General features: G+C 51.4%; 6 protein-coding genes across 6 annotated transcripts; 4 read left to right on the top strand and 2 right to left on the bottom strand.

Moving 5' to 3' along the window:
* Positions 1–902: 902 nt before the first annotated feature.
* PHYSODRAFT_302848 (hypothetical protein) lies at positions 903–2,346 on the bottom strand (the record flags this gene model as incomplete). The annotated part of the gene is made up of 2 exons (XM_009532250.1): positions 903–1,157; positions 1,225–2,346. 2 exons carry the CDS (start codon positions 2,344–2,346, stop codon positions 903–905), a joined length of 1,377 nt encoding a protein of 458 aa, XP_009530545.1.
* Positions 2,347–7,607: 5,261 nt separating this feature from the next.
* Positions 7,608–8,156, top strand: PHYSODRAFT_286547 (hypothetical protein). The gene is made up of 2 exons (XM_009532251.1): positions 7,608–7,925; positions 8,008–8,156. Exons 1-2 carry the CDS (start codon positions 7,645–7,647, stop codon positions 8,027–8,029), a joined length of 303 nt encoding a protein of 100 aa, XP_009530546.1. The 5' UTR covers positions 7,608–7,644; the 3' UTR covers positions 8,030–8,156.
* Positions 8,157–10,595: 2,439 nt separating this feature from the next.
* On the top strand, positions 10,596–11,300 carry PHYSODRAFT_302850 (hypothetical protein; the record flags this gene model as incomplete). Its single annotated transcript, XM_009532252.1, has 1 exon — positions 10,596–11,300. One exon carries the CDS (start codon positions 10,596–10,598, stop codon positions 11,298–11,300), a length of 705 nt encoding a protein of 234 aa, XP_009530547.1.
* A 1,786-nt stretch (positions 11,301–13,086) lies between these two features.
* On the top strand, positions 13,087–13,549 carry PHYSODRAFT_302851 (hypothetical protein; the record flags this gene model as incomplete). The annotated part of the gene is made up of 2 exons (XM_009532253.1): positions 13,087–13,476; positions 13,508–13,549. 2 exons carry the CDS (start codon positions 13,087–13,089, stop codon positions 13,547–13,549), a joined length of 432 nt encoding a protein of 143 aa, XP_009530548.1.
* A 3,183-nt stretch (positions 13,550–16,732) lies between these two features.
* Positions 16,733–17,602, top strand: PHYSODRAFT_302852 (hypothetical protein; the record flags this gene model as incomplete). Its single annotated transcript, XM_009532254.1, has 4 exons — positions 16,733–16,915; positions 16,950–17,286; positions 17,375–17,465; positions 17,497–17,602. 4 exons carry the CDS (start codon positions 16,733–16,735, stop codon positions 17,600–17,602), a joined length of 717 nt encoding a protein of 238 aa, XP_009530549.1.
* A 188-nt stretch (positions 17,603–17,790) lies between these two features.
* PHYSODRAFT_316506 (hypothetical protein) lies at positions 17,791–18,507 on the bottom strand (the record flags this gene model as incomplete). The annotated part of the gene is made up of 2 exons (XM_009532255.1): positions 17,791–18,230; positions 18,471–18,507. The coding sequence occupies 2 exons, from the start codon at positions 18,505–18,507 to the stop codon at positions 17,791–17,793; spliced, it is 477 nt and encodes a 158-aa protein (XP_009530550.1).
* Between the last annotated feature and the right edge of the window lie 4,750 nt (positions 18,508–23,257).

The raw sequence follows: 23,257 nt of genomic DNA on the forward strand, positions 1-23,257 counted from the left end.
GTGATCGAGAGATCCTGAAGCTCAGGGGACGCAGCAGCCAGCACACAAAGATCGGACATAATTGTTTTGATTGGGATGGCCAAGTCCTTAAAGGTAAACAAATATCTTACGTCTGACCGATCAAGCGGTTCTAGGGGACGGCCGTTGTACTCAGCTACGCCTTAGGCAAGTATCGTATGCAGGTATAGTACCGTTTACCGGGGTCGTCGGACTCTGCAATATGCATAGGCAGGGTCCCCATCGTCAGTACACACCGTTAACGAACGGATCTCGCAGGTGGCTAGCCGCAGCAGATCCATCAACACCTTGGGACTCTCGAACCCTAAAATACTTTTATTTTCAGCGACGTGCTCAACTGTTTGACTCGGAAGTCAGATTCCCAATAATTTGGACGCCTCCGCCACGTTTCGCCTTGAAAACGCCGCACCCGGGAACAACAAAATGCACCCGCGCCTTGTCATCACCGTCACCAAACCCTTTACTTAAGTGTTAGGCGCTTTTACCCCCATAGCCTCTAACCTCCGAGCTGCTTTTCGAAATAAGGGGGTGTTTGGGAGACCCTGCCCTACGAATGACCAGGGATCTTGTCAGGCTTCAAGTGGATCCGTCACGACCGGGCGATCAAGAAGTGAGAAAGTTATTGGTGCACAACAGTGAGGACCTACCTCCCATGAGACTTCCAGCCAAGTCAAAGGCTGCCATGATCAGCGTCGGCGCAAGGGTGAGAAGTACCAAAACGCCGATTTACTGCATGGACGCATAAGTTTTAAGTACCATTTTCGAGTTTGCCTCAACTCCAGCGCAACGATCAGTCGAGTACAAGGAGGAGTACTACTGGTAGAAGCCACCAATATTTTTTTACTTTTGATTCACGTGTCAATAACGACAAAAGAATGTGAAAGTTATTGTACTTCAAAGTACTTCGAAGCAGCTGATATTGTGAACAGATCGACGGCTTCTCGCAGCAGCTTCATCGAAAATCCGATATTGAGGTCGAAGCTTTCAAATGCAAACCAAATTGCAACTTCTAGTATATCGAGCCTAAGTTTCGTCTTGACCAGAGGTAAGCAATCGCGGTCATAAGTCACCAAATTACGCACTTCTCCTTGCAAGGCGAAAGAGTTCCAGACTAATTTTGTATTCCAGGAATACAAAAACTACTACAGTCTGTAGTAGTTGGGGTTCAAATGGAGTCTATATATTCCGGACTCGAATCCGTCTAACCCTATACGCAATGGAACGCTGCGTCGGTGTAGAAGCGAATGCAAAGATTAAGCTCAGAATATACGAGTCCATGCCGTAAATTGGCTTCGTGCTCCAAATCGCGGCCGTGACGACACTGATCACGGCTGACTTCGAACTCCTAGGCAGTTTTTCCTTGACCAGAGGCGGAAATTCGCCGTCGTGAGTCATCAACTCGCGCACTTCTTCCTCCACAAACACTTCATTCTTACGCGGGGTCACCTTGAGTTGGACGACCTCCCGAGCTATTCGTAACTCGGGGTCCCTCAAACACCCCACAAGATCAGCCAGCGTGTTGGAGCATTCGTCTAACTCGATCGTCTTCACAGACCAAAGGCGCAGAGCTGCGTCGTGTTCAGACACCACCACCGTAGCATATCTGAGACAGAGATGCAGGAGATTGGGGCAAGCCCTAGCCAGAGTGCAAAGGTCGACATGACTCGCGGCTGTAGTGTCCTCTGCTTTGAAGTATAATTTCAGCGAGCAAAGGCCCCTCGTGACCAGCACCAACACATCTATCAACACACCCGGGGTCTCGAACTCGACATAGAATAGTTCCAGAGCTCCTTTCAATCGTTTCTCCAGGCATGCAGGCCTCCCAGCATCAGCAGCGAATCGGACGCCTCTGTCGCCAAGTTTTGCCTTACAAGCACCATATCCCGGGACGACGAGGTTGACCCACTCACTGTCGTTTGAATCGAATAGGGCTCGACAGCGACATGCACAGGCCACCAAAACCGAACCACCATCCCCATCAAATGCCCCAGAGAGGCGCAGCTCTGTTCGTTCATCGATCTCGACAAAACCATACTGATGGGAGCTGTTACGATCCGCCTCTGACGCTGGCTGCGGATAGTTTGCTCGAAGTGCGGCGCGCATGGCCAAAATGTCGGTCTTCGTCAAAGCTCCCTTCCGAATCTCGACACAAGGTACAACCACACCCGACGTTCCACCACAGATCGCGTAAATGAGCCAAGGCCATCGCCCCGATCCCTCTGAATCCATGTGGAAAGATTCTAGGTGTGACTCGGCTGACAACGCCGCGATTGCGGAGCAAATTGCAACAAACGCCCTGTTGGAGGCCCTGGAGCACCGCAACCTCATTTTCCCAAATGTCACTCGAATGGGATTGTCCAAGTATTGACTGTCGTTTTTTGTAACACGACGAACCAGACTTCCCCGAGTTCATCATAACTCCAGCGTTCAGCACTGCTTGGCGCGAGTTTATAGTAGTTCCGTCGAGATATAGCGTCAAGTCTGCTATTGCCGTCCGAGCCATTGCGCTGGACAAATCAGAGACGGCTGGGTGAGACCACTGTCTTAGATATGCAAGCACGAGGTCGCAAGGCTTCTTGTCTGGGCTCCATGTACTCAGAAGACTAGCGCCGTCTCGTGTGGCACAAAAACGCATAATTGGAGGAACGGCGACGTCGAAGAGGATTCGAATTTGACCCCGGATTGTGTTCGACGCTCCGGCTGATTGGACAGGCTCCAGTCGCCCCTCGAGCTCTGAACCATGAACCTTGCACTTCCAGTAAATCGCAATCCCGGTGTTAAGACGCGCTATCGTAGACTTTCCCGCCCCCATCGCCTCCAATTTCCGCACTGCAGCTCGAAACGCAGGCGAATTCCCCCATGGATATTCCGGGAAACCGAGGAAAGTCCCCCACGTCACTACGGTGTACATGCGCGAATATGGCGATTCATGTCGCATACGCCGTCACCACGCGTGTGCGGAAGGTATATGGACACCTTGGTGTGCGTGCATTAGCGTGTGTGTGCGTGTGCGTGAATATGGAGCGCGGGGCTATCTGCACGGCAGGGTGTTGGGTGTGTATGTGTGTACCCATGATGTGGCATAGTGCAAGTAGGATTGTAGGTCACAGGGTACCCTAAACTGTCCAAAATGGCGGTGAATGCTGGCCACACGTTTGTTCTGTGTGTGCCACACACCTCCCTCAATCCCCCCTCGTGTGGCGCATGTAGCGTACCTCTGTTCGAAATGGGTACACAAAATGTAGCCATCCACGCACCCAGCCAGCCCCGACTTTGGGGGTTGCCAGGGACGTTTAGCCCGTCTGTGTCCACCTGTGTCCACCTGGGGGTGTCCACATATACCCCTTAAGTGTGTGTGAGTGTCGGGTATGAATAGCGGTGCCACACATGAGTTGGTGTAGACGGCCATCTTAGGCTGAAAGCACCGTATCCCGTCTGCTCTGCGAAGTTAAGCAGCCTCAAGCTCGGGTAGTACTCGGGTGGGTGACCACCGGGGAAGTCCGGGTGCTGTCTACCTTTTTGCTGGTATTTGCCTCACACACACACACTTTTGCTTGTTGCGTTTGACGAGTTATAACTTTTGCCCCAGGGCGAATTGGAGAGTGTTACTTTGTGTGAGGGTACATCAGACGGTGTACTACACATATATGTGGGGTGGTCCACTCCAACTCCAACAGGGTACCATATATGTGGCACACCCACTATTTTAGAAGTTCGTTTATACTGGCTTCCAGTATGGAGTCTCACCTGACCCCGGCATCGGAAGGGGGGTTCTGAAGGGTGCTCTTTCAGATGCCGGACCGGTAGCACGAGAACGGGCAGTCCTACCTTATCATACGGCATGGGGTTATGCACAAACAGGGTTTGCTATGTAAAAGGGGCAACATGAAGTGACTCGTCTCTATCTCCGGGTGGGATATAGGTTTTCGAGGGTGCCCTTTCATGTCCCGACCTCGGATCAAGAGACGGGGCAGTGGAACCCTATCAAACTGAATATGCTTTTTTCAGGTGGTATTCTGGGCAGGACACATGTGAGTGCCCATCTGGCTAACCCGGTGGGATATAGGTTTTCGATGGTGCTCTTTCACGTCCAGGGGTCGGGTAAGGCCAGATGTTATGGGAACACTGCGAAACTTTATAATTTAAAGGGAATTTTATGTTATCCAGAACCACTTTAGCCTCGTCTTTGTCGAGCTCGGTATAGGGGTATTTCGACCCGCTCCTGCTCCATCGAGGTCAAGTAGCGCATACACTCCATAGTACTTAATACACTTAGATTGACAGGGCTTCGTAAAGGGACGATAGAGAACCACTGCGCGATACTCTCCCCATTAATTGCACCCAGCTCACGAAACGTACTAGTAAACAGGACTTGCCGTCGATCCGCCTCCGTATTCTCGTAGAGCCACTCTATGAAGCGAGATAAAGTTCGTAGATAGACGTACTTGGTGTTGTCAGAGGTGATACTTCCCAGCACTTGCTCAACGCGAGCATCGAGAGCTTCCATCGTTACTTAAACTGCGACTCTTGCCGATAGAAACTGTATCGAAATAGCATAGAAGTATTTCTAGTTTTTGTTTCGTTCACTTTGCACGACGAATTCCATTTATCTATACATTTAGAGGAAGTCAGAAAGCATAAAACAAAAATAGCAGTTCTCATTTTAACCCAAAGACATTATTTGGAACGTTTATTTAGATTAATCTATACTCGGAGGCCCGAGTATAATTAACTCTAGTTTAAACTAAGCTACGCTTCCTCACACACTTGCGCACACGTGAAAGCTAAAGTAGTGAGCCAAAGTAGGCCCATTACAACTGGTGTCTTCGTATCCCCCTAGTCACCGCGCACCATCCACTCAGTGCCCGCTGTAGTGTAGCGAACAAAGCTGTACTCCGCTGTACATCGTTCACTTCGATCATGGCTGTCGGTAGCCCGGCGTCAGCGCCAACGTACTCGACGTCGTCGTCATTGACTTCTCATCCCTTGACCCACTCGTCATGTTCTCATTCATCGGCAGCCCTGACCCCGCCCTTATTCGCCTGCGGTTCTTGTTCGCAATGTCCACCGGCCGCAACCCCGCCATCCACCCGCTACTTGCTGCAGCTCGCTCGGAAACACCCAAACCTGGGAGTAGATAGCCATATTAAATAAACCGCAACAAATTCAAACGTACAAACGGCAGGATTTCGACCTGGAAGGTGGACAGGTACCTGATGAATTAGCTGAGCGTCAGTCAACTGATGCGGGCATCTGCTACTGCTACGCCGTTGAGATCGTGGAAGTCGGTCAACAAGTCAAGTAGTGGTGGTGGAGCGATACGGGATTTGAGTGATCCAATTGTCTTGGAACTAACAGTGGAATTGGCTTCGACTGCGATCTCAAGCAATCTTCTAGAAATCATGGAGGCTGCGATCTCTTCGTCTTAAGCGTTGATGAATGCTGAGTTCCTGTTGAACACGCAGTTCTGTGGTGGGTCAACCAATCATTCCCACGATTGCGCTCCAGTCGCGATTGGAGAACACTTTCTATCAGGCTTGGAGGTCTGCGACGCGTTGTTTCGGGCGGTCAGCTCGGGTCGGCACAGGCGAGTTTGTCCCACCCGATTCTCGTGTTACGATGCTTCGAGCGATTGCCATGGTTGATTTACGCACATCTTACATGAGCCGAGGTTTTCGGGTCTACGGTAACAGTGTCCGACCTGAATACAAATTCTGTGGTTCTTTACGCTGGATATCGTACACCAGTATTGAAATCGAACGGAAAGAAATCCCGCCAGTACGGTTTTGTTCAGATTCAAAACGGGGCCCAAGTGCATCGTTGCGGGGAAAATATTTACGGTAATAATAATTTTGTTATGTTGTGAGGCTGCCATTGCCCGAGCCTTACAACCCCACTACTGGTAAATGGGTGAGTGTCGTTGTACCTGGGTACAGGATTTGCAAGGCAAAACTTGGTGATGGCGTTATGTTCTTCCAACATGATTAAACGTCCCCGGTCGTATTGGATATACTGTCGTTGGTTGCTACTAGGCTTCAAGTGTTGATGGTCGAAGTAAAATACTGTATTCAATCAGCGCCGCCGCAGATTTCTCTTCCAGAAGTCAAAAGCTTCCCGATGGGACACATTAACTGTTGTGGTGTCGGTATAGGACTATACCGACACCACAACAGTGAAGCGGGCGATGTTACCCTGTCTTGCGAATGGTTCGGGAACTGGTCACTCTGCACGCGTCACTACCATGGCACGGCGGATACGACGGGTGGAAATGAGCGAGTTAATGTGTCACCACGGCAAGCTCCTGCCTTTCACGAAGGATAAACTTCCTGGCGAAGGCTGCGTTGTTCAGCATAGTTACGACCACTTCAAGAAGCCGATTCAACGCCTAGGCTCGTACAGGTTGAGCCCAATATTTAACAAGCGCAAAACAATCGGTATAATACATATATTAGTCTAACATGTAAGCAGACAAAATTGACGAAGTCCGTCATGTTAACGATTTCAAATATTCGTTGCACCGGCCAGTATCGAAATGGGTCTCTGTACATCTTTATCCGCTGTATAATAGTGATATGACGAATCCGAAGGGATTGATGGCAAACACTTAACTAAGCTACAAGAAAGATTTCACATTAAATTTTGTCAGTTGTGGGTCATGGCAACCCAGTGGGACTTCCTCGAACCGTGGCGAGATGCATTGCGCTCTAGCTTGGCTCTGAAAGAGAAGAGCCATTCGACCGCGTCGACTGTTAAAGTTTCGTTTGACTATCCGCATGCGTGTACCTCGTTAATGAGGCGACGAATGTACCTCAGACTCCAAGGCAACGAACGAGACCCAGCGGTGCTTCAATGACTTCGAGAGGCGATAGAACTGTTCACGCTGCCAGCGTTTGTAAACTATGAGGCGTTTAACGAGCTGATGGGTTCTTTGTCGGTAGCTACGACGGACAAACAAGTCGAGTACACCACCGAATGGGACTCCGGTTGGATCCCCTCCTGCGCTCCCATCGCCTCTGGTTCCTCTGCTGCAGCCCCACCTCACTTCTTTCTGGTATACAGCGGGGTCATCAAGCGGCAGAGTCCCATCAAACTGGACCTTGAGTAACAACGCCGTTCTTCTGACTTCGATGGCTGGGTCACGGATCACGGATACATTCAGCAGCTTGACGAACGCCTCCATGCCCACGAACGAGAGCCGTTTCGACACTTCCATGACCTCCCGATCCAATTGCGCTTGTATCACTGGTGCGTAGTGCAGCTTGCTCAAGAAACTCCAGTCGGTTATGGTCTACATGTATGTCACTCGTTGAATCGTTGAAGTGGCGCCTTCCGTCCCGCAATAAGTGTCGTATCTTTCTCCAGCTCTCCCACCCCCGTAAGTCACCAACCTACAATGTTGACACGCTACCGCAGCTCTCTGCACCACTTATTCTCGAACACAGCATATCCTCCAATCACATCCCTCTCTCACCGCATTATCCCCCAATCCCCACTCAGCAAAAGAAACGTCGCAGCCTCCTCTTCCACATTCACAAGCCCCTGAGCAGCTCCGATAGATCGAGCAGGTCACACCCCAAGCTTCAGCCCCCACACTCCCGGGCCCCTCTCTATCGCTCACACGACGCCATGGCGGACAGGGTTTTCTGGGCGCTCACGTGCTCGCTGCTGTCGCTCAGCGGCTGCGTCTTCCTCGTCCTCGTGGGGGTGCTCGTGCACCTGCAGCCGCAGTACATGAAGCTCAGCAAGAGCGTCGAGGGCCCCGCGCCCATCTTCGAGTCCGCGTGCCTCTACGCCACGCTCTTCCTCGTGTCCTCGGCCGTGTACTACAAGGAGACGCGCAAGGGCGACCAGGAGCGCTCCGACCTGGGCGCGTCCACGTCCGACGAGCGCCAGAGTCTGCTGGACAAGTGCGTAACGCGCTGCTTGGGGGTGGTTGATGGGTGGTGCAGTCAAGCTAATGTGCTGTTGCTGTGGGGTGTTGTGTAACAGGCCCATGGTGAGCTACAGCTGACGGACGGGTGACGGCTTTCGGTGGTGACTTTTAATTTTCATTTAGCTTTTTTCTTCTTTCTGTCTTTCTGGACGTCGGTGAGCGCGTCCAAGAGCTGGTTAATGTGAATGCAATGACTATAGTTTTGTAAATGCAGTGGGCGTGTGGTGCAATGGTAGCTCTAGGCTGGCGCTGTTTGGTTGGACGAAGATGAAGCGTCGCGGTTGAATACCGCTTGAAACAATCGCAGCAAGATCATGTCAACAATGATGGCAAAGATACTGCAGAATAATCATAGGTTTGTTGCTGGTGGACATGCCAGAGCCTTCATTCTGAAATCCTCTCTCCATCCAAAAACCAAGCCGCGCTGCGTTTGACGACTCGGAATCATGCACCTCGTGCAGTCCCTATTCCTGCTCCTGGTCACGTTCGTCGCTGCATCCAGCGCTTCTCTAGGCGACCAAGCGCCCAGCCTTGTGCGTCGAGATGCCTCCGAGGACAGCAAGCCAGCGTATAGTGGAGGCAAAGGCACCCACCTGCGCGACGACGAGAACTAGGAGAGAATGCGTCGATTCAAGTTCAACCTTCCAGGTAATTTCGGAAAGAAAACTGGTGTCGACAATACCCTCGACGCCATTGGTAAGGACCCAAAGATCTCAGAGAGCAATCCGAGCGTGAAAAAGGTGGGGGCGGCCATTAAGAAGGATCGCAACTACCTCACAAAGCTCTGGACCCCCCCCCCCCCCCCCCCAAAGCGGTGGACAAACTGGCCAAGGACCCTGGCATCATGAGGCTCACGTCTGCTCTGAAGGGCGATGGCAAGACTATCGATAATAAGATCATGAAGAAAGAGATCAGGTAAAAAGAGATGGCTGAGAGTAAGAAGAAGGGCTTATTCGCGGTGCTCCTTACAGCACTCAAGCACAACCGCAAAGCTGTGCTCGCAGCTACTGCTTTTTTCGTAACTATGTTTGTGATCATTTCACTTGGAAAGGCTGGGGTTATCAAATAATACACGGAGTTAGTACGGAAACTGAAGATTTTCACGAGTGGAGCAGTGAAAACAGCTTTTTAGAAGGAAGGCAGGAAGTTGAAACCAACGCAGATGAAGACGTAGAACAGCGTTAGTTTCAGACTTCCTTTACAGCGCTCACAGCTTAACCCTCCACGCCACACCCCGGCTGTGGAGGCGCTGCAATGTAATTTTCAACTTTTGTGCCGGGTTCGGCACGCCCCCAACAAGTAAGACGACGACGACGACTGAAAAGCTTCTTAACCGGAACACTTCGTAAGAAAAAAAATAGCCGTCGACCTAATGGGTACATTTTCGCCAAAAACTATTTATCTTACTCTTGGGCTTTCTATCATTTTTTCCGTGTTAGCGTTACACGGTAAGAGAATCGTTATATGGCGGTGAGGATAATGGTTCTATTATTTGAAGAATCAAACATTTCGTATTTGAAAGAGTGTGCCGTGCCTTCATCGATACGGAAACTAACTTATTGCCAACAATACTTCGACATCAACGGTGGAATAAGTTAAAATTCAACCACCCGTTGCGCTGGTGTTGAAGCAAATTAAAAAATCGCGGGGGTGATGGAACCCGATCGCGACATTTTGATCAACGTGGCTGCTCCCGACACCTTTTGTATCATAGTTTGCTCCCACGTGTACGAATTGAGTTGATCGAATAGATCTGGCCCTTGCGGGCATTGTTTCACCGGCAAAACCCCTTGTACAATAAGATGCACCGTCCTCGAAATGACGACCTGACGGAAGCTGCGTTAAACTCGCCAACCGACTGATCGCATGGTTGTGAACTTTCACTGTGAAATTGGAAGGATTACCAGGGCGAAGAGGTATTTGGGTGGTGTTGGGGAACGACCCACAAGAAATAATTGCCATTGGTTTTGCCCAAAAGAACGAGCCAGTCACGGAAACTAGTATGGCTATTCAGCTCATCGCCCGAGCCATGCATCAGCTAAAGCAGCGAGCTCAACTATCTACAGTCTCTCTTGGTGTCCAAGGCATCCAACCAATGATCAAGTCGGCTCGAGCCCAGAATGCCTCGCACCAAGCGCTCAAAGACGTTGTCTCGATCAGCTTCCAAACGCATCTACAAAGCGATCAGGGGATTTCTCAAATTGCGACAACTATCTCAGTTTACCAATGCTGTAGTCCAAATTCCACTAACGTGGGGAAACTTGCTTGGATTTACAACATTATCGAGCGTATCAAGCAGCGGTCGACAAACTCGTAGCGGTGGCGAATGAAAACTCAATCAACCCTAAACGGTTGCATTCACTTTTCGATTCGGTGGAGCTGTAAGTTTCTGACTGGTGAAGTAAGTAGCAAACAGATCCCTCCTAAACCCGTTGGCGAGACCAACACAGTTTTTGCAGAATTTGATCAGCTTTTGGAGGCTAGCGTCCCTGCTAATATCCAGCTTATACACTGTATCGCGTGACCGCTGGGAGACTGAACTTTGAGCGGCAAATCCCAGACACTGCCATGCTACAAACGTGTGAGAGGGTTGGTGTCAACACATTGATTTACGATTTAGCTGCGCCAATCGGACATTGTGGAGATGACAGCGGGATTGGCTTGGAGCGCGATTTCAGATTTATTTGTTAGCCTAGATTGCTCGACTCAGTTTACAACTCAAGCGCTTCTCAACGCGGGCGTCTTCCTGGGCTCAGTGATCTGCGGCCGCACACTGTGCACATCAAAGATTCACGGAAACCAAGCACGACTTACATCTCGGACGGCAATCAAAGCTTTGCAATTGTCATGTGACAAGATACCTGACGATGTTTTTGCCGCCACTTGTTCAGCACTCAGTGAAACGCATCGGCAAACAAAATTAATACTCCTGACTGTGCGGTCGATCAATCCCCTGAGGTGGGCGTGGCTGGTATATGCTCTCTACTACAGAGCTTGGAACGGCGTAGAAGACACTGACTTTGCTGAATCAAACTTGCGGATTACAAATATTAAACTGACCCGCGCAGATGTGGACTCTATAGAAGCAGCATTGGAGTATGGCTATCCAATAGAATCGCCTCAACGTGATCTTGTCTACGGGTTCGTGGATATTCACGACGGAACTCCATTGTGGCCTCGTGGGTGTCCAGAAGCTGGTAGCAACGGCTTGATTGCATCATCTCAAGTCCGATGCCGAGCTTGTTACGACCCAACCAACTGCGACTTCGTGGAAATCCTTGTCCCTGGTTACGGGATTTGCGAGGCGAGAACTGGAGGTGCGACCGTGTTCACACCCGTTTCGAAGTAACCGTGCGTGACCAAAAGCGACTTTGTAAGAGCTTGGCATTGGAGTTCGACTCGATTGAAAGTGTTGGGTTGGTGATGGATTTGCTCAAAGTAGCATTTCATTGCATTCGCAGGTTATCGATTAGTGTGGACGAGGGGCAGCTCCTCGTGGACCGGAGCGTGGTAGCTGCCGTTTGCCCAGCGCTAAAGTCTCTGAGCACATCGTGTTGTACGATAGTTGCGTCTGCATATTACTCGGCTCTGTGTTTGTGGCCCATTAAGGACATGACAATCTGCCAGACAGCCACGGTGACACACCTGCTATCATTGCTGTGAAATCCAACGCTTCGAATGAGACGGGAGCTCGTGGAGTTAATAGTGACGCCGGTTCAGAACCGAAAATTTGACGCGGAGGAGAGGAGGGGGCTCAAGGCCCATGGCGAGGAGTTTCTGCACGTCACGAAGGAGAAGTTGCCCAACCCGGCTAAATCTGCACTGATTAGTGCCGTGATGAAAGACCACACGGGGCGTCACTCTACGATGAATTCGAGGGCAATTCGCCACCTGGACGCCAATATCCCGAGCCTGATATTCGTATTCGCGTCGACACCCGCTCAAAGATCAGTTCGATGTTATTAGTAGAGTTTTTCTGCCAGCTGTATCGTTCGTTCTACTCTTCTGTCCTGCCAACCAATACATTTCCGATTTAATACAGGTGAACTTACGCTACTCTTTTTGCTGTCGTCATGAGGATACACACCAGGGATCTGATTTATGAGTGCTAGAATTGTAGCTTCACAGTCTTGTTTTTTTTTGTTTTTTTGAGAAGAAAAGATTATTGAGTTACTTGCGTAAGCTGAACGGTTTTTGAGAATAAAAGATTATTAAGTTTCTTGCGTAAGCTGAACGATGATATCACCACACTGCCATGTCTACAGTACCGTTGACGTATCATCTAGTGGCTTGGGTTGATAGCGCACATTGACACTTTCAATGAAAGCGTAAATTGTTGATGCAGACTGGCGCACTAGTTTTTGTCAAGAAGTTTGGATGATCGCTCCTTCAACCTTGCAATTTGGCACCTTCGGCTTCCTGGAGATGGCTCCGTAGTATCCAGCTCGGACGCAGCCGCGCAGCCGAGTGGGATTTTGTAGTGCCGTGGTACGCTACGCAGCTTTTGATGCACGGTAGTGCAGTGAAAATACATTTTACTCGGTCCTACGAGCTGTCTTCCCCGTGCTACTGCCCCGCCGATGCAACGCGGCACAATTTTTACATTAAAGTTTTCGTATCGAAGGCAAGCCAACGAGAAGCTGCAGCAGTACAACAACTGGGGGAGCCGATTCCGTTGTATACTCGTCTGTCGTATGTTAACAATGGCGCATTTGTCGAGCTCATGATTGCAGCGGTGGAGATACAAGCACCGGGAGCAGATGAGCGTTGCTTCCATCCGAGATGGAGTCTTCACTTATTTGGAGCTGTATCTCCTAAGGAATTCGTAGCAAGTCAAACTCCAGTCACCTGGGGCGCGATGATGAGATTCGCGGGGGACTCGACCGAGTAATCGCCTGAGTTTCAAGCAGCGGCTCAAAAGTTAGAGGCGATGAGTAGCAACCATTCTGCCTGCATTTGGTATCGGCCCTCCGTTAACTGGGAGATTAGCTTCCGGGAGAACAGAGTGGAAGGAGCTTGAGAAATCAGCCAGTGGGGTGGACTCGCATGTTAATCAATTTCGAAACCTATTGGGGCTTCACATTCCTGCTGTTGCCCAGCTGAGTGTTGCTAGTGTGAAGGCTGCACTGGTTGACATGCGGCAAGGAAACCCCGCTTGCCGATGTACTGGAAATGCCGAAGTGCAAAAGCGTGTGAGGAAGGATATAATTTCTCGGGCTTTAAGCAGCGCGAAATGGGAGGATCTCAGCGACGTGGTATTGGACGACATTATCGCCGCCATTTGTTCGGCTATTGCTGATACGACGCCTTCTGCTCGCCTGGACAGCGTAATTTTTAAATCGATTAGCGTCGAGCAGTGGGCGTGGTTGATATACGCTCTCGACGGCAGGGCGTCCTGCCTAACCGATGCCGATAACGTCGTGCCGACGGTGATAGTTCGAGCAGAGACCTTGACCAACGCGATTGTTGCAGTGCGAAAGGGCGGCTTCCCAGAAGTGTCTGTGGCTGTTTACGGATTTCGCAAGGTAAGACGTGATATTACCCCTCCTCATACAGAGGAATGTCGCCCAAACAAGCACCATCTTTGTCAGGACCTAAAATTACGGGTTGGTGGTGGATCCGTTTGTCCGCGGTTGTGTCGAGTTATCCCGAGGCGCTGCAATCCTGGTCCATCAAAGAGATCCAACTCTGAGAGACAAACACAGTGTCGGATCTGCACAACCCCAAGGATCGGCTGGCACGTGAACTTATAACCTTAATGGCGCAATATATAAGTTCTTAGTAAATTCAGCACTTTAACATGTCTTGTCATTTTCTGGTCCTAAATTTGTGGGCGTCGCAAGATATGCAAGCTGCCATATCTGTCAATATGTTGGTATCCTACATACTAACGGCGATATACTACAGGTCTCAAAAAATATATAATATAAAAATTATAGTATTATATTGACGGAATAACTGATTATTGGGTTTCCGTAAAATATGATATTGTACCAATAATAAGTATATTGAGTTTTCACCAGATTTCAGTCGTTAAGACACTAAAGTTCTCGGTTAGAACCCATTTTTACGCCCCAAATGTTAGTTTTACGGTTCAGTATTGCCCCAATGATACACAATAATGATTTTATTATTATTACGGGAGCCTCAAGAAATGGAATAACGGATGATTTTTTCATAGATTCCCAATTCAATTTTATATTTTATTTTCCGAGCCCTGATATACTAGACTTGGTAGCGTGGCCAAATTTCTAGTCGACAGAACAGACACCCCTGCCAACTTGAAAACTAGGCGTTCATAGCGGTCGTGGCGACCATAGCGTTAGGCTTCCATTATTTGAGCGGTCTTGCGTGCTGACGTTGGTGTTGCCACGCTGCCGTGCGGCTTCCTTTTTGTGACTAGCCGTAGGATTCGAGCGCCATCTTGTCCTTGCCAGTCGTTCCGGTGGCAAAGCACGAATTAGTTGTCATGGCCACAACTTACCACGTCAAAGTGCTGATCTACGCCACAGAGGAATAATATGAACGCCTGTGTCTACTAATTTGGTTTAGGATCATTACGTTAATCCCATGGTTTGAAGAAACAGCAGAATGTTTTGAGTATTCAGCTGAACTTAAAAGCGACGCTTCGAGAGAAAAACTATTCCCCATCACCAATCTGCGCGATCCAGACGAATTCAAAATGCGTGCTCGGTTCATCACGGGCGCAACACGATTGATGTTTAGCTCTACTAGGAGACAGAAAGTGATATTGCCTCAGTTACTGGCTTCAGTAACCGGGTCACCAACAGAAAGACAGACAGTGACACGGGACCACGGATACCGGCCTCAGCTACCGGCTTCAGTTACCGAGGTGCGAATTAACCCGACAGCTTACCCGGGCCCATGGGTCCCGGGGAGAGACGTAATTCGTACAACTAACTATGCACTGGGGCGGCACGCTGCTCGTTGGATTCTATTGTGTTGTATAGCATGTTGCTGTGCTATATTGTGCTTCGTGATATTTTGCACAATTATTTTGATGTATTTGCACTTCGTAGTTTACTGTGATATTGTTCTTGTTTCTCAGGTTGTACTCTGTTGTGTGTTTTCATGTATGTTGTTGTACTTACTCCTATTTGTATCTTGTCGTAGTCTAGTCCTTCATACCCCCAATGTATTCCTACCGCAGGCTTCTGACCTGGCGACACGTCATCCGTGGGCGCGGCTTCAGATGAGTGTGACATTTTCTGTAGTTTGCTGTCTAAACTTCTAGCAAGGTGGGTGGCTACTGGTTTTTACCACTCCGCCGTCGATCACCTCTGTTCGAACATAATGCTCCGTGTTAGCACCATCGTTACCGTTCATGCCATCCACGCATTTACCTAGCGTAGTTACGCGTTTGCCCCCACGCAGTTTGTCGCCAAGCCGACCCCTTCTGAAGTTTTATAAAACGAAGCGCTGGCTCAGCTGGCGGATCCATGCTCGTCGGCCTTCTGTCCTACCTAGCCAGATCCAAAAAGCATTATAACCAACGTCATTATCACGCTCGACTTTGTGACCCCATTACCCACCTCATGTACCTGCCGCCGTGCAAATATCGAAATGAAGGCAAGTTCTTTCAGCCTTAGGGCTGAAAGCACAAGCGCTTTTCCGGGCTGCAGAAACGTATATTTAGAGTTTTTTGTCATTAAAACGTTTATCAACAAAACGGGTAGTGGCTACACTGTATTATGTGTTGTTGGTGTGCACCTCATTTGGGTTTTGTAGGAAGGGGGTCGGTGAAACAGGTCCGTAAAACTCACAAGGGACAGCGTCGGGTTTGTGAATGTGGCGAAATTCAGCTTCCCAGATCTCAGTTAATTCCTCGTGTGTAGCTATTAACTTAGGTATAATTTTTCAGCAATCCACGGTATTTCTCTCGAGTAAGTTTAGGGCAGAAACAATATTGTGTGAAGTGGCTATTAGAAATGAAAATATACGTAAAGTGACGGTACTGCGATTTTTCGCGAACGGTCGCGAAGTATCCACTGTGCGTCTGATCAAGTTGACAGCTTGCGCCCTTTGCGCCAATGGAGTCTGAGGCCTATTTACGGGGGTCTTTGCAGCGCTTGCAGCTCAACTTGCAGTTGCGGGGTCGCTCGAGTCACTTGAGTTCAGTATGAGTTTTGTATGAACTTCAACCGTTATCTTCAACTTCAATTGAACCTTACCGGTAGGTTTCTAAAATCTGAAGCCTTTCCAAGGTGGGCCACATCACTGTTGTGTATTACACATAACATAGAGGTCGCCCGCTGTAGAGGCGGCTGGGTACTGCTTGGTGCAGCTATATGGCTGTGTGGAGATGTGGCTACCCACGTAAAACAGTGTAAGAGCTGTATTAGCTGTACACTGCCCATAGTATTTCTATTTGACAATGCACTGTGCCAGCGTTCTGCGCCGATCGCCAATCTGCCTCTACTGCGGCGACTGTTTATGTGTAATACACAACGATGTGGCGGACCTAGTTGTCTGTTGCTTTCACAATGTACTTGTCAATATCTATCGTTAGTCTCTTGGTATCATTTACTGCTAGTTTTGGTTTTCGCAATAGACTGGGAATTCGGAGTCAAGGTGGATCAGATTAACCCGCGCCGCGCGGGAGCCTTGCAGACTGAGATCGCTGCCTTTGCCCATGTTGTTGCTGCGTTTGAGACCCTGCACAGGTTGAGGGAAACATACGATGCGAACAGCCCTGTTGTGCAGATAACAGTCAGGTGCCTAAATATTAGGCTGGAGGCCCTGGAGCAGGCCAGGTTTTTAATGGACCAGGCCGACGAAAATGCTCCTGAATCAATGCATGAACGGTACGATGAGGAGCGAGCGCGGCGCCGTCAAGCGCAGGATCGACGAATCCAAGAGCTCCGCCAGCCGTGGCGCAGAGCGGTGCAAAGTGGCGTAGCAGCCACCCCTCCACCCGCCGTGATTATCTTTCCAAGGCTTCAAGTAGTTGGTGCGCCACCGCCTCTGGCGCCTACAGCTTCGTATAACGATCAAGGACACATCGAGGATCAACAAGAAGGTTGTTCGGACCCGACGCAAGCCAGTGAAGCAGCTGATCCGTCACAGGAGACTTCTACGGAAGAGGGGGGGTTATGACGCAGCACAGGCGCCTAAGAGGAGCAAGGGCGAGCCTGAAAGTGACGAGGCGGATGGCAAGGACTTGGCGTCGGCGGAGGGGTCAAGCCTGGGTTCCGGTTTTGCAACGGACGAGTCGGAGGAGAAGGAAGAGGTGGGACACCGCAGGACGCCACCATTGGAAGTCGACGAAGCGAGCAGTTCGCCGTCTGAGTTTGTGCCGTCAAATGAGGAGCTGAGTGAGTGAGGTGTTGCATCTGGGGAAGGGATTGCGTTGCCGTGAAGCTGAGGATACGTCCTACAACTGTTGTCTCCGAGTACGTGTAGGTAAGATGTGGACGCGCTTCACTAGCAAAGTAAACATTGCGTATGTGCTGGTGCAATATGTGGCAATGCCACACAATTATTTTTCTGGGACGTAAGTACATTGTGTTGTGGTTATTACATAGTTCCATAAAATGCATTTGTGAGATTGACGTGAGATTTTGGATTGTTGGACGAATGCCGACCGAAAGTACAGGTTTATGTGGCTACACCATCATCTACTACACTTAGTTATTCGTCGCGGGGCGACATGACGGAGATGGCGATCGCAGGTGGCTAGTGATCATATTCGAGCTGAATATCTGCATATGGAGAACTGCAAAGGGAAGGCGGATGTAGTGTAACCGAATGGTACGTGGAGTGTCATTGTGAAATCGATTAAATGAGGGAGGTGAGCGACTAATCAATGTTGAAACTTACTACTGGTTGTTCGAAATGCAGTTCTTGTCGCCGCACTGAAACGTGAACAGTGTAAGAATCTTCTCGGAGTAGCGAAACGTCAACTCCTGCAGCGGTGGGATGTCGGTTTCCGCAAAGACACCGAGGCGCGATCCGTTCGTCCGCTGTCGCTCATAGAGAGCGCAGTTAGGTCGGCATGAGTGATTGATGAAGCGGCTTTCATTTTCGCACTCAGCGGCGTCGATGAACACGGTGGAGTCGTCCCAGATAGCCTTGGCTTTCATCTGAACCTGATAGCGACGGTTCGGGCGCGTCATTGCGTCCTTGTCCAGCAGCAACTCGCCGGCGTACTCCACAACGAAAGCTCTTTTTGGAATGGGGGAGCTGCATATGACGCCGAGACCAACGCGGGTGGTGATAAGATCGAGATGGAAGCTCGGCGTGAATCGGTTGCCGCATGCTTCGCCAACGGATCAGTTAGTGTCAGCGACGTCAAGTTCAAAAGCTAGAGGAACATCGCCGGCGCCTGGAAGACGAGACTGACTGTAACGGAGTTACACGAGAGTTGCCCGAAGGGTTACGCAGTGGGTACACACTGTCTAACCTAAATCAGTAGGAGAATCAGTACTTGGCTTCAGAGCCACTGATTGTGCATATGACTAGGGTTCACTATGCTAGATAGTGAACCGGATGCATTTACACCGTAGGCGGCTTTGCCGCAATAAAGGGAAATACATTCAGTTTGAGATTCACACAGTTAAGAGTTAAGGGTTGACTCTTGGAGTCCGTAGGGTGTACGGACTCGTACGTTCTGGTATTAGAACGGGCTATCTTAAGCTGAGACTCTGTGAGTCTGTAAAGCTTACTCTGACGCAAAGCTACGGCAGCCCCGCTGCACTTGGTAGCACTTGTAGTCAATCCGACACCTGAGTCTGTATAGACTGACCCTCTGTGGAGAATGGAGCAGTTCACTCACTTGCCCCCGAACCAGCAGGATGCGCTTAAAACGCTTATGTCCTTGCTGGGCCCGGAGGGCGTGACGCAACTTGCGCAGCAAGGCCCCGACGCGGTGAACGCGCGTCTCGAGGCGTTTTCAAGCTACGAGAATGCTCTGCTAGAGCACCTCTAGCAGAGGATGGCGACTGCCGCGGCGCCCCAAGCGCCCCTTTCGTCGTCCGACGCGGGAACAAGACCCAAGCCGCTCATGTTGAGCGTGAAGACCTTCGAAGGCAAGGAGGGTGAAAGCTTGATGCTTTGGACCCGTGAGGTTGAGATGGCTATGAGCTCAGCTTTACTCCGGACGGAGGCGCAGCGCGTGGCACTAGCTATCTCGAAGCTCGGTGGGGGAGCGAGAGAGTGGGCACGAACGTCTGTGATGTCGGTCGAGGTGGCCTTCCCGACGTGACCAGCTGAAACAGCAATTGTCCCGAGTGTTTGCTCCGCCTAACGAGGCGTATCGCGTGCGCTCACGCTTTCTGGCGACCAGGCAGAGCAAGAAGGAGTTGATGAACTATGTCCAAGAGTTGAGAACTCTCATTGCTGGCATGTCTGCGGACCCCCTGCCGGAAGCAGTCACCGTTACGGTGTTCATGGAGGGCCTCCGCACTGGCGTTGCCAGGACGGAGGTGTTCCGAACCCACCCGAGCTCTTTTGAAGAGGCTGTGAGCGTCGCATTGAATGCGGAACACAACTTTAAGTCGTCGAGACTTGGGTGGAATGCGTCTTACGCTAGCGCGTCGAGTGGTCCGGTACCCATGAACCTCAGCTATGCTGAAGACGAAGAAGCCGAGCTTCGTGCTGCTGAGCAGCGTCGCGGCATCCGCCGATGCTTCATCTGTGGTGACACCCGTCACCTTCGTGCTGGGTGTCCGCTGCGCCATCAGCGCCAGGCTTCGTCAAGCCGCTCTTCGAGTTCGAGCCAGGGCTCTGGTTCGTCTCGGCGAAACGAGAAGTCCCAGTAGGCGCGGGGCGACCTACTGGGGAAGAACTAAGTTCTATTGAGCCTCGGCGAGGTGGAGGTCGACAGGACTTAGCCCCGATGAGAGCCGTACTCTCTAACACGGAACGTATATGCAAGCCGGGCTTGCTAGTTGTCCAAGCTTGGGTGAAGGGCTTCGCGAAGCCATGGACGATTTTGATCGATTCGGGAGCGTCGGGAAACTACGCCCGGCGTTCTACGATGGACGGAAGTCAGCTTTATGCTGAGGCGCTGGTAGCGCGCAGGAGTGACATCGTCACTGTTTGTCTCGTGACGGGCACTCGTGTCACGGTGCCTAAGGTCCCTGTGGACCTGGGCGTGAAGTTTTTGGATTTCGATAGCGTGGAACGCTGTCTGGTCTTAGACCTCGATTCGAGATATGATCTCATCCTTGGTATGGCGTGGCTGGAACGCCACGACCCTTGGATCGATCGGAGGTTGAAGACCCTTGGTGCTACGCACTTCTCTCCTGGCGGAGCATTGGCGAGTCATGAACCCACCTCTGCTAGGAAGCAGAAGCGCTTCTAGCGCGAGCACTGGACCGGGTTGGTCAATGTGCTGGCCATCGGAGTTTCCGAGTTGGTGGACACTGAGTGTGTCGAGAACGAGCGTTCCGAGCGTGGCTCGCGGACGGCAGGTGGGGCGGCACTAATTCCGCTGAACGGGCGTGCGTCTGAGGGCGACGCCCTGCTGCGTGCCAGCGACGGCGCGGTCGGCACGATGCCGAAGAACAAGGGGCTTTGCCCGGATGAAGATCGTGGAGTGGCACGCAATCCACTGAGTGGAGGCTGCGGATCGTGCAGCTCTTCGCTGAGTGTCGGTAAAGACACTGGAGCTCCCCTGGAGATGAACGAGGTGGTGACACCTGGCGTCAAGACGCACCCGAAATCACGGAGCTCTTCAGGGCGGACGGTGTCCATGAAGAGGAGGCAGCACCACAAAGCGCTGGCCGCGAGACGCAAGGCGTCTGTGATCTTACGAGTCGAGAAGGGCGTGTCGAGCGGTGAGGCTCCACGCGAGCACGAACAGCTCTATAAACTCGTGAATGGAGTGACGGGCGACGTCGACGGAGGTATCAACCTCGACGACTTGCCCTCACTGTCTGCTCTCCTGGAGCTGGACGAGATGTCCTTGGCCGAGTTCGGCAAAGCCTTGAAGGCTGGTGACTTGGCTGAGGTAGTGGTCATACGACCCGAAAAAGAGTTGAACTCGTCTTCGCTTCTGGATGAAGCTGTCCTAGAAGACACAAAGAAGGCGCTGAATGCGCGGAGCGGATCGGCGATCCTGAGGAACCCGTCGGATCCCTTGTATCAAGTGGTAAAGGATTACCAGGACGTGGTCTCGAAGGAGCCGCCCTGGGGGCTACCTCACGATCGAGGTGTTCGACACGAAATCGATCTCGTTCCGGGAACGAAGTACTGCGTGACGAGGCAGTAGCCCTTGCCGAAGTAGCAGTGTTACGTCATTGACGCGTTCTTCCGTGCGAAGCACGAGGCGGGCATGGTGCGTGAGAGTAAGTTTCCACACTCTACGCCAACGTTCTGTGTCAGAAAGCCGAATGGCAAGTGGCATAGCGTGCATGCTTTCAACAAGCTGAATGCCGCTACCATTCCGGCGCAGACGCCGATTCCTCGGAAGGATGTTCTTCAGAACAACATGACAGGATGTACGATGTACAGTGCGCTCGACTTGGTCGATGGATATTACCAATTGCTCATGAGGACGAGCGGCATGCTCTAGGAGTGGTTGGTGATGCCCCGAGGGCTTTCGAACGCGCCAGCGACATTTAATCGTCTTGTGAGGCAGCTCTTCAGGCCCCATCGGGCGTACGCGCATACGTACTTCGATGACATCTTTGTCCACAGTCGTGCGGAGCACGGAAAGACTGATATGGAGAACCATGTGGAGCACCTGCTGGCTGTGCTCGAATGCATGCGTCAAAACAAGTTGTACGCCAACATTGACAAATGTATCTTTGGAGCGGAAGAGATCCCCTTCTTAGGGCCTGAGGGCCGACCCGGTCAAGGTCAAGGCCATTGTTGACTGGCCGGTTCCCAAGAACCAGAAGGATCTTCGCAAGTGGCTTGGCTTGGCCAATTACTTGCACAAGTACAGCGAGAACTACGCTGAGATGGCTCGGCCACTCTCCAATCTCCTGAAGAAGGATGCGGACTGGTGTTGGGACACCGAACATCAAGATGCGTTCGCGGCCATTAAGGACAGTCTCTTTCATGCGCCTATTCTGGCTCTGCCAGACCCCGCTCGTCCGTTTAGTGTCGTCTGTGACGCCTCGGACTTTGTCTTCGGCTGTGCACTGCTGCAAGCAGACGCCGAGGGGCGCGAGCGATCCTGTCCATGACAAAGAGCTACATGCGATGAAGTATGCGCTCGTCAAGTTCAGGGTTCACCTGTTGGGCTCTCAGCCGTTCGTGATTTACACGGGTCATGCGTCGTTACGCACTGCGACTCAGTCGCCTCACCTCTCGCAAAGGATGGCCCGTTGGTTGTCCTTCTTCGCGGAGTAGGACTTCGAGGTGAAGTAGAAGTCTGGCAGGCAGAATGTCCTTGCGGACGCGCTGTCGCGCAGGCCCGATTATGAGCTGGCTCATGTAACGACCGTGACTTCGTCATTACCAGATCTGATCCGAACGGCTTATGCCAAGGACGACACCTGTGTCACGCTGCTGAAGGCTCTGGGGAGCAAGGAGTTTCAAGACTCGGACATGGAATTGTCAGCGCGGCTGCGCGCGCGGCTACACCGCTATTCCCTCGATGCAGGCCTGTTGTTCTACAACACTGGCCCCGAGGATACGCTCCGCGTGGTCATCCCTCATGATGAGGACGTGAAGTACCGCATCCTCTATAAGGCACATGACACGCCGCTGACAGGCCATCTTGACCATGAGAAGGCCTACAGCTCGGTGAGCACCCACTACTGGTGGCCGAAGCTTTACAAGTGGGCGAGCACTTATGTGCGCACCTGCGAGACGTGCCAGCGCGTGAAGTCGTCACCTCTTGCTGCAGCGCCGTTGGCGAGTTTGCCTGTCCCTTCGGGCTGTCGGCAATCCATGAGTATGGACTTAGTGTTTGGCCTGCCGGCGGACGCGGCGGGCAACACTGGAGTCGTGGTCTTCGTGGACCGACTGAGCAAGATGGCTCACATTGCGGCTGTGCCGGATACCATCGATGGCAAAGGTACAGCAACGCTGTTCTTGGACCGAGTGTTTCGACAACACGGCCTCTCTGAGTCGATTGTCTCGGACCGAGACCCCCGCTTCACGGGCAACTGCTGGAGCGCGGTCTTTGCGGTGCTTGGCACCAAGCTTGACATGCCCACGGCGGACCATCCGCAGACCGATGGTCAGACAGAGCGCGTGAATCGCGTCGTCGAGGACGTGCTCCGCATCATTTGCGCCGAGACGCCGAAGCGCTGGAGCGCCATGCTGCCACTCGTTGAGTTTGCGTTGAACAACGCCGTGCACGCCTCGACAGGCTACACGCCGTTCTAC

This window comes from Phytophthora sojae, assembly GCF_000149755.1.
Source record: "Phytophthora sojae unplaced genomic scaffold PHYSOscaffold_6, whole genome shotgun sequence".
In the NCBI taxonomy this organism is placed as follows: Eukaryota; Oomycota; class Peronosporomycetes; order Peronosporales; family Peronosporaceae; genus Phytophthora; species Phytophthora sojae.

Bases quoted from the DNA above. Each gene is read 5' to 3' on its own strand.
- PHYSODRAFT_286547 (XM_009532251.1), top strand. From the start codon at position 7,645: ATGGCGGACAGGGTTTTCTGGGCGCTCACGTGCTCGCTGCTGTCGCTC. The intron at 7,926-8,007 runs GTGCGTAACGCG...GTTGTGTAACAG, and splicing joins CGCCAGAGTCTGCTGGACAA to GCCCATGGTGAGCTACAGCT.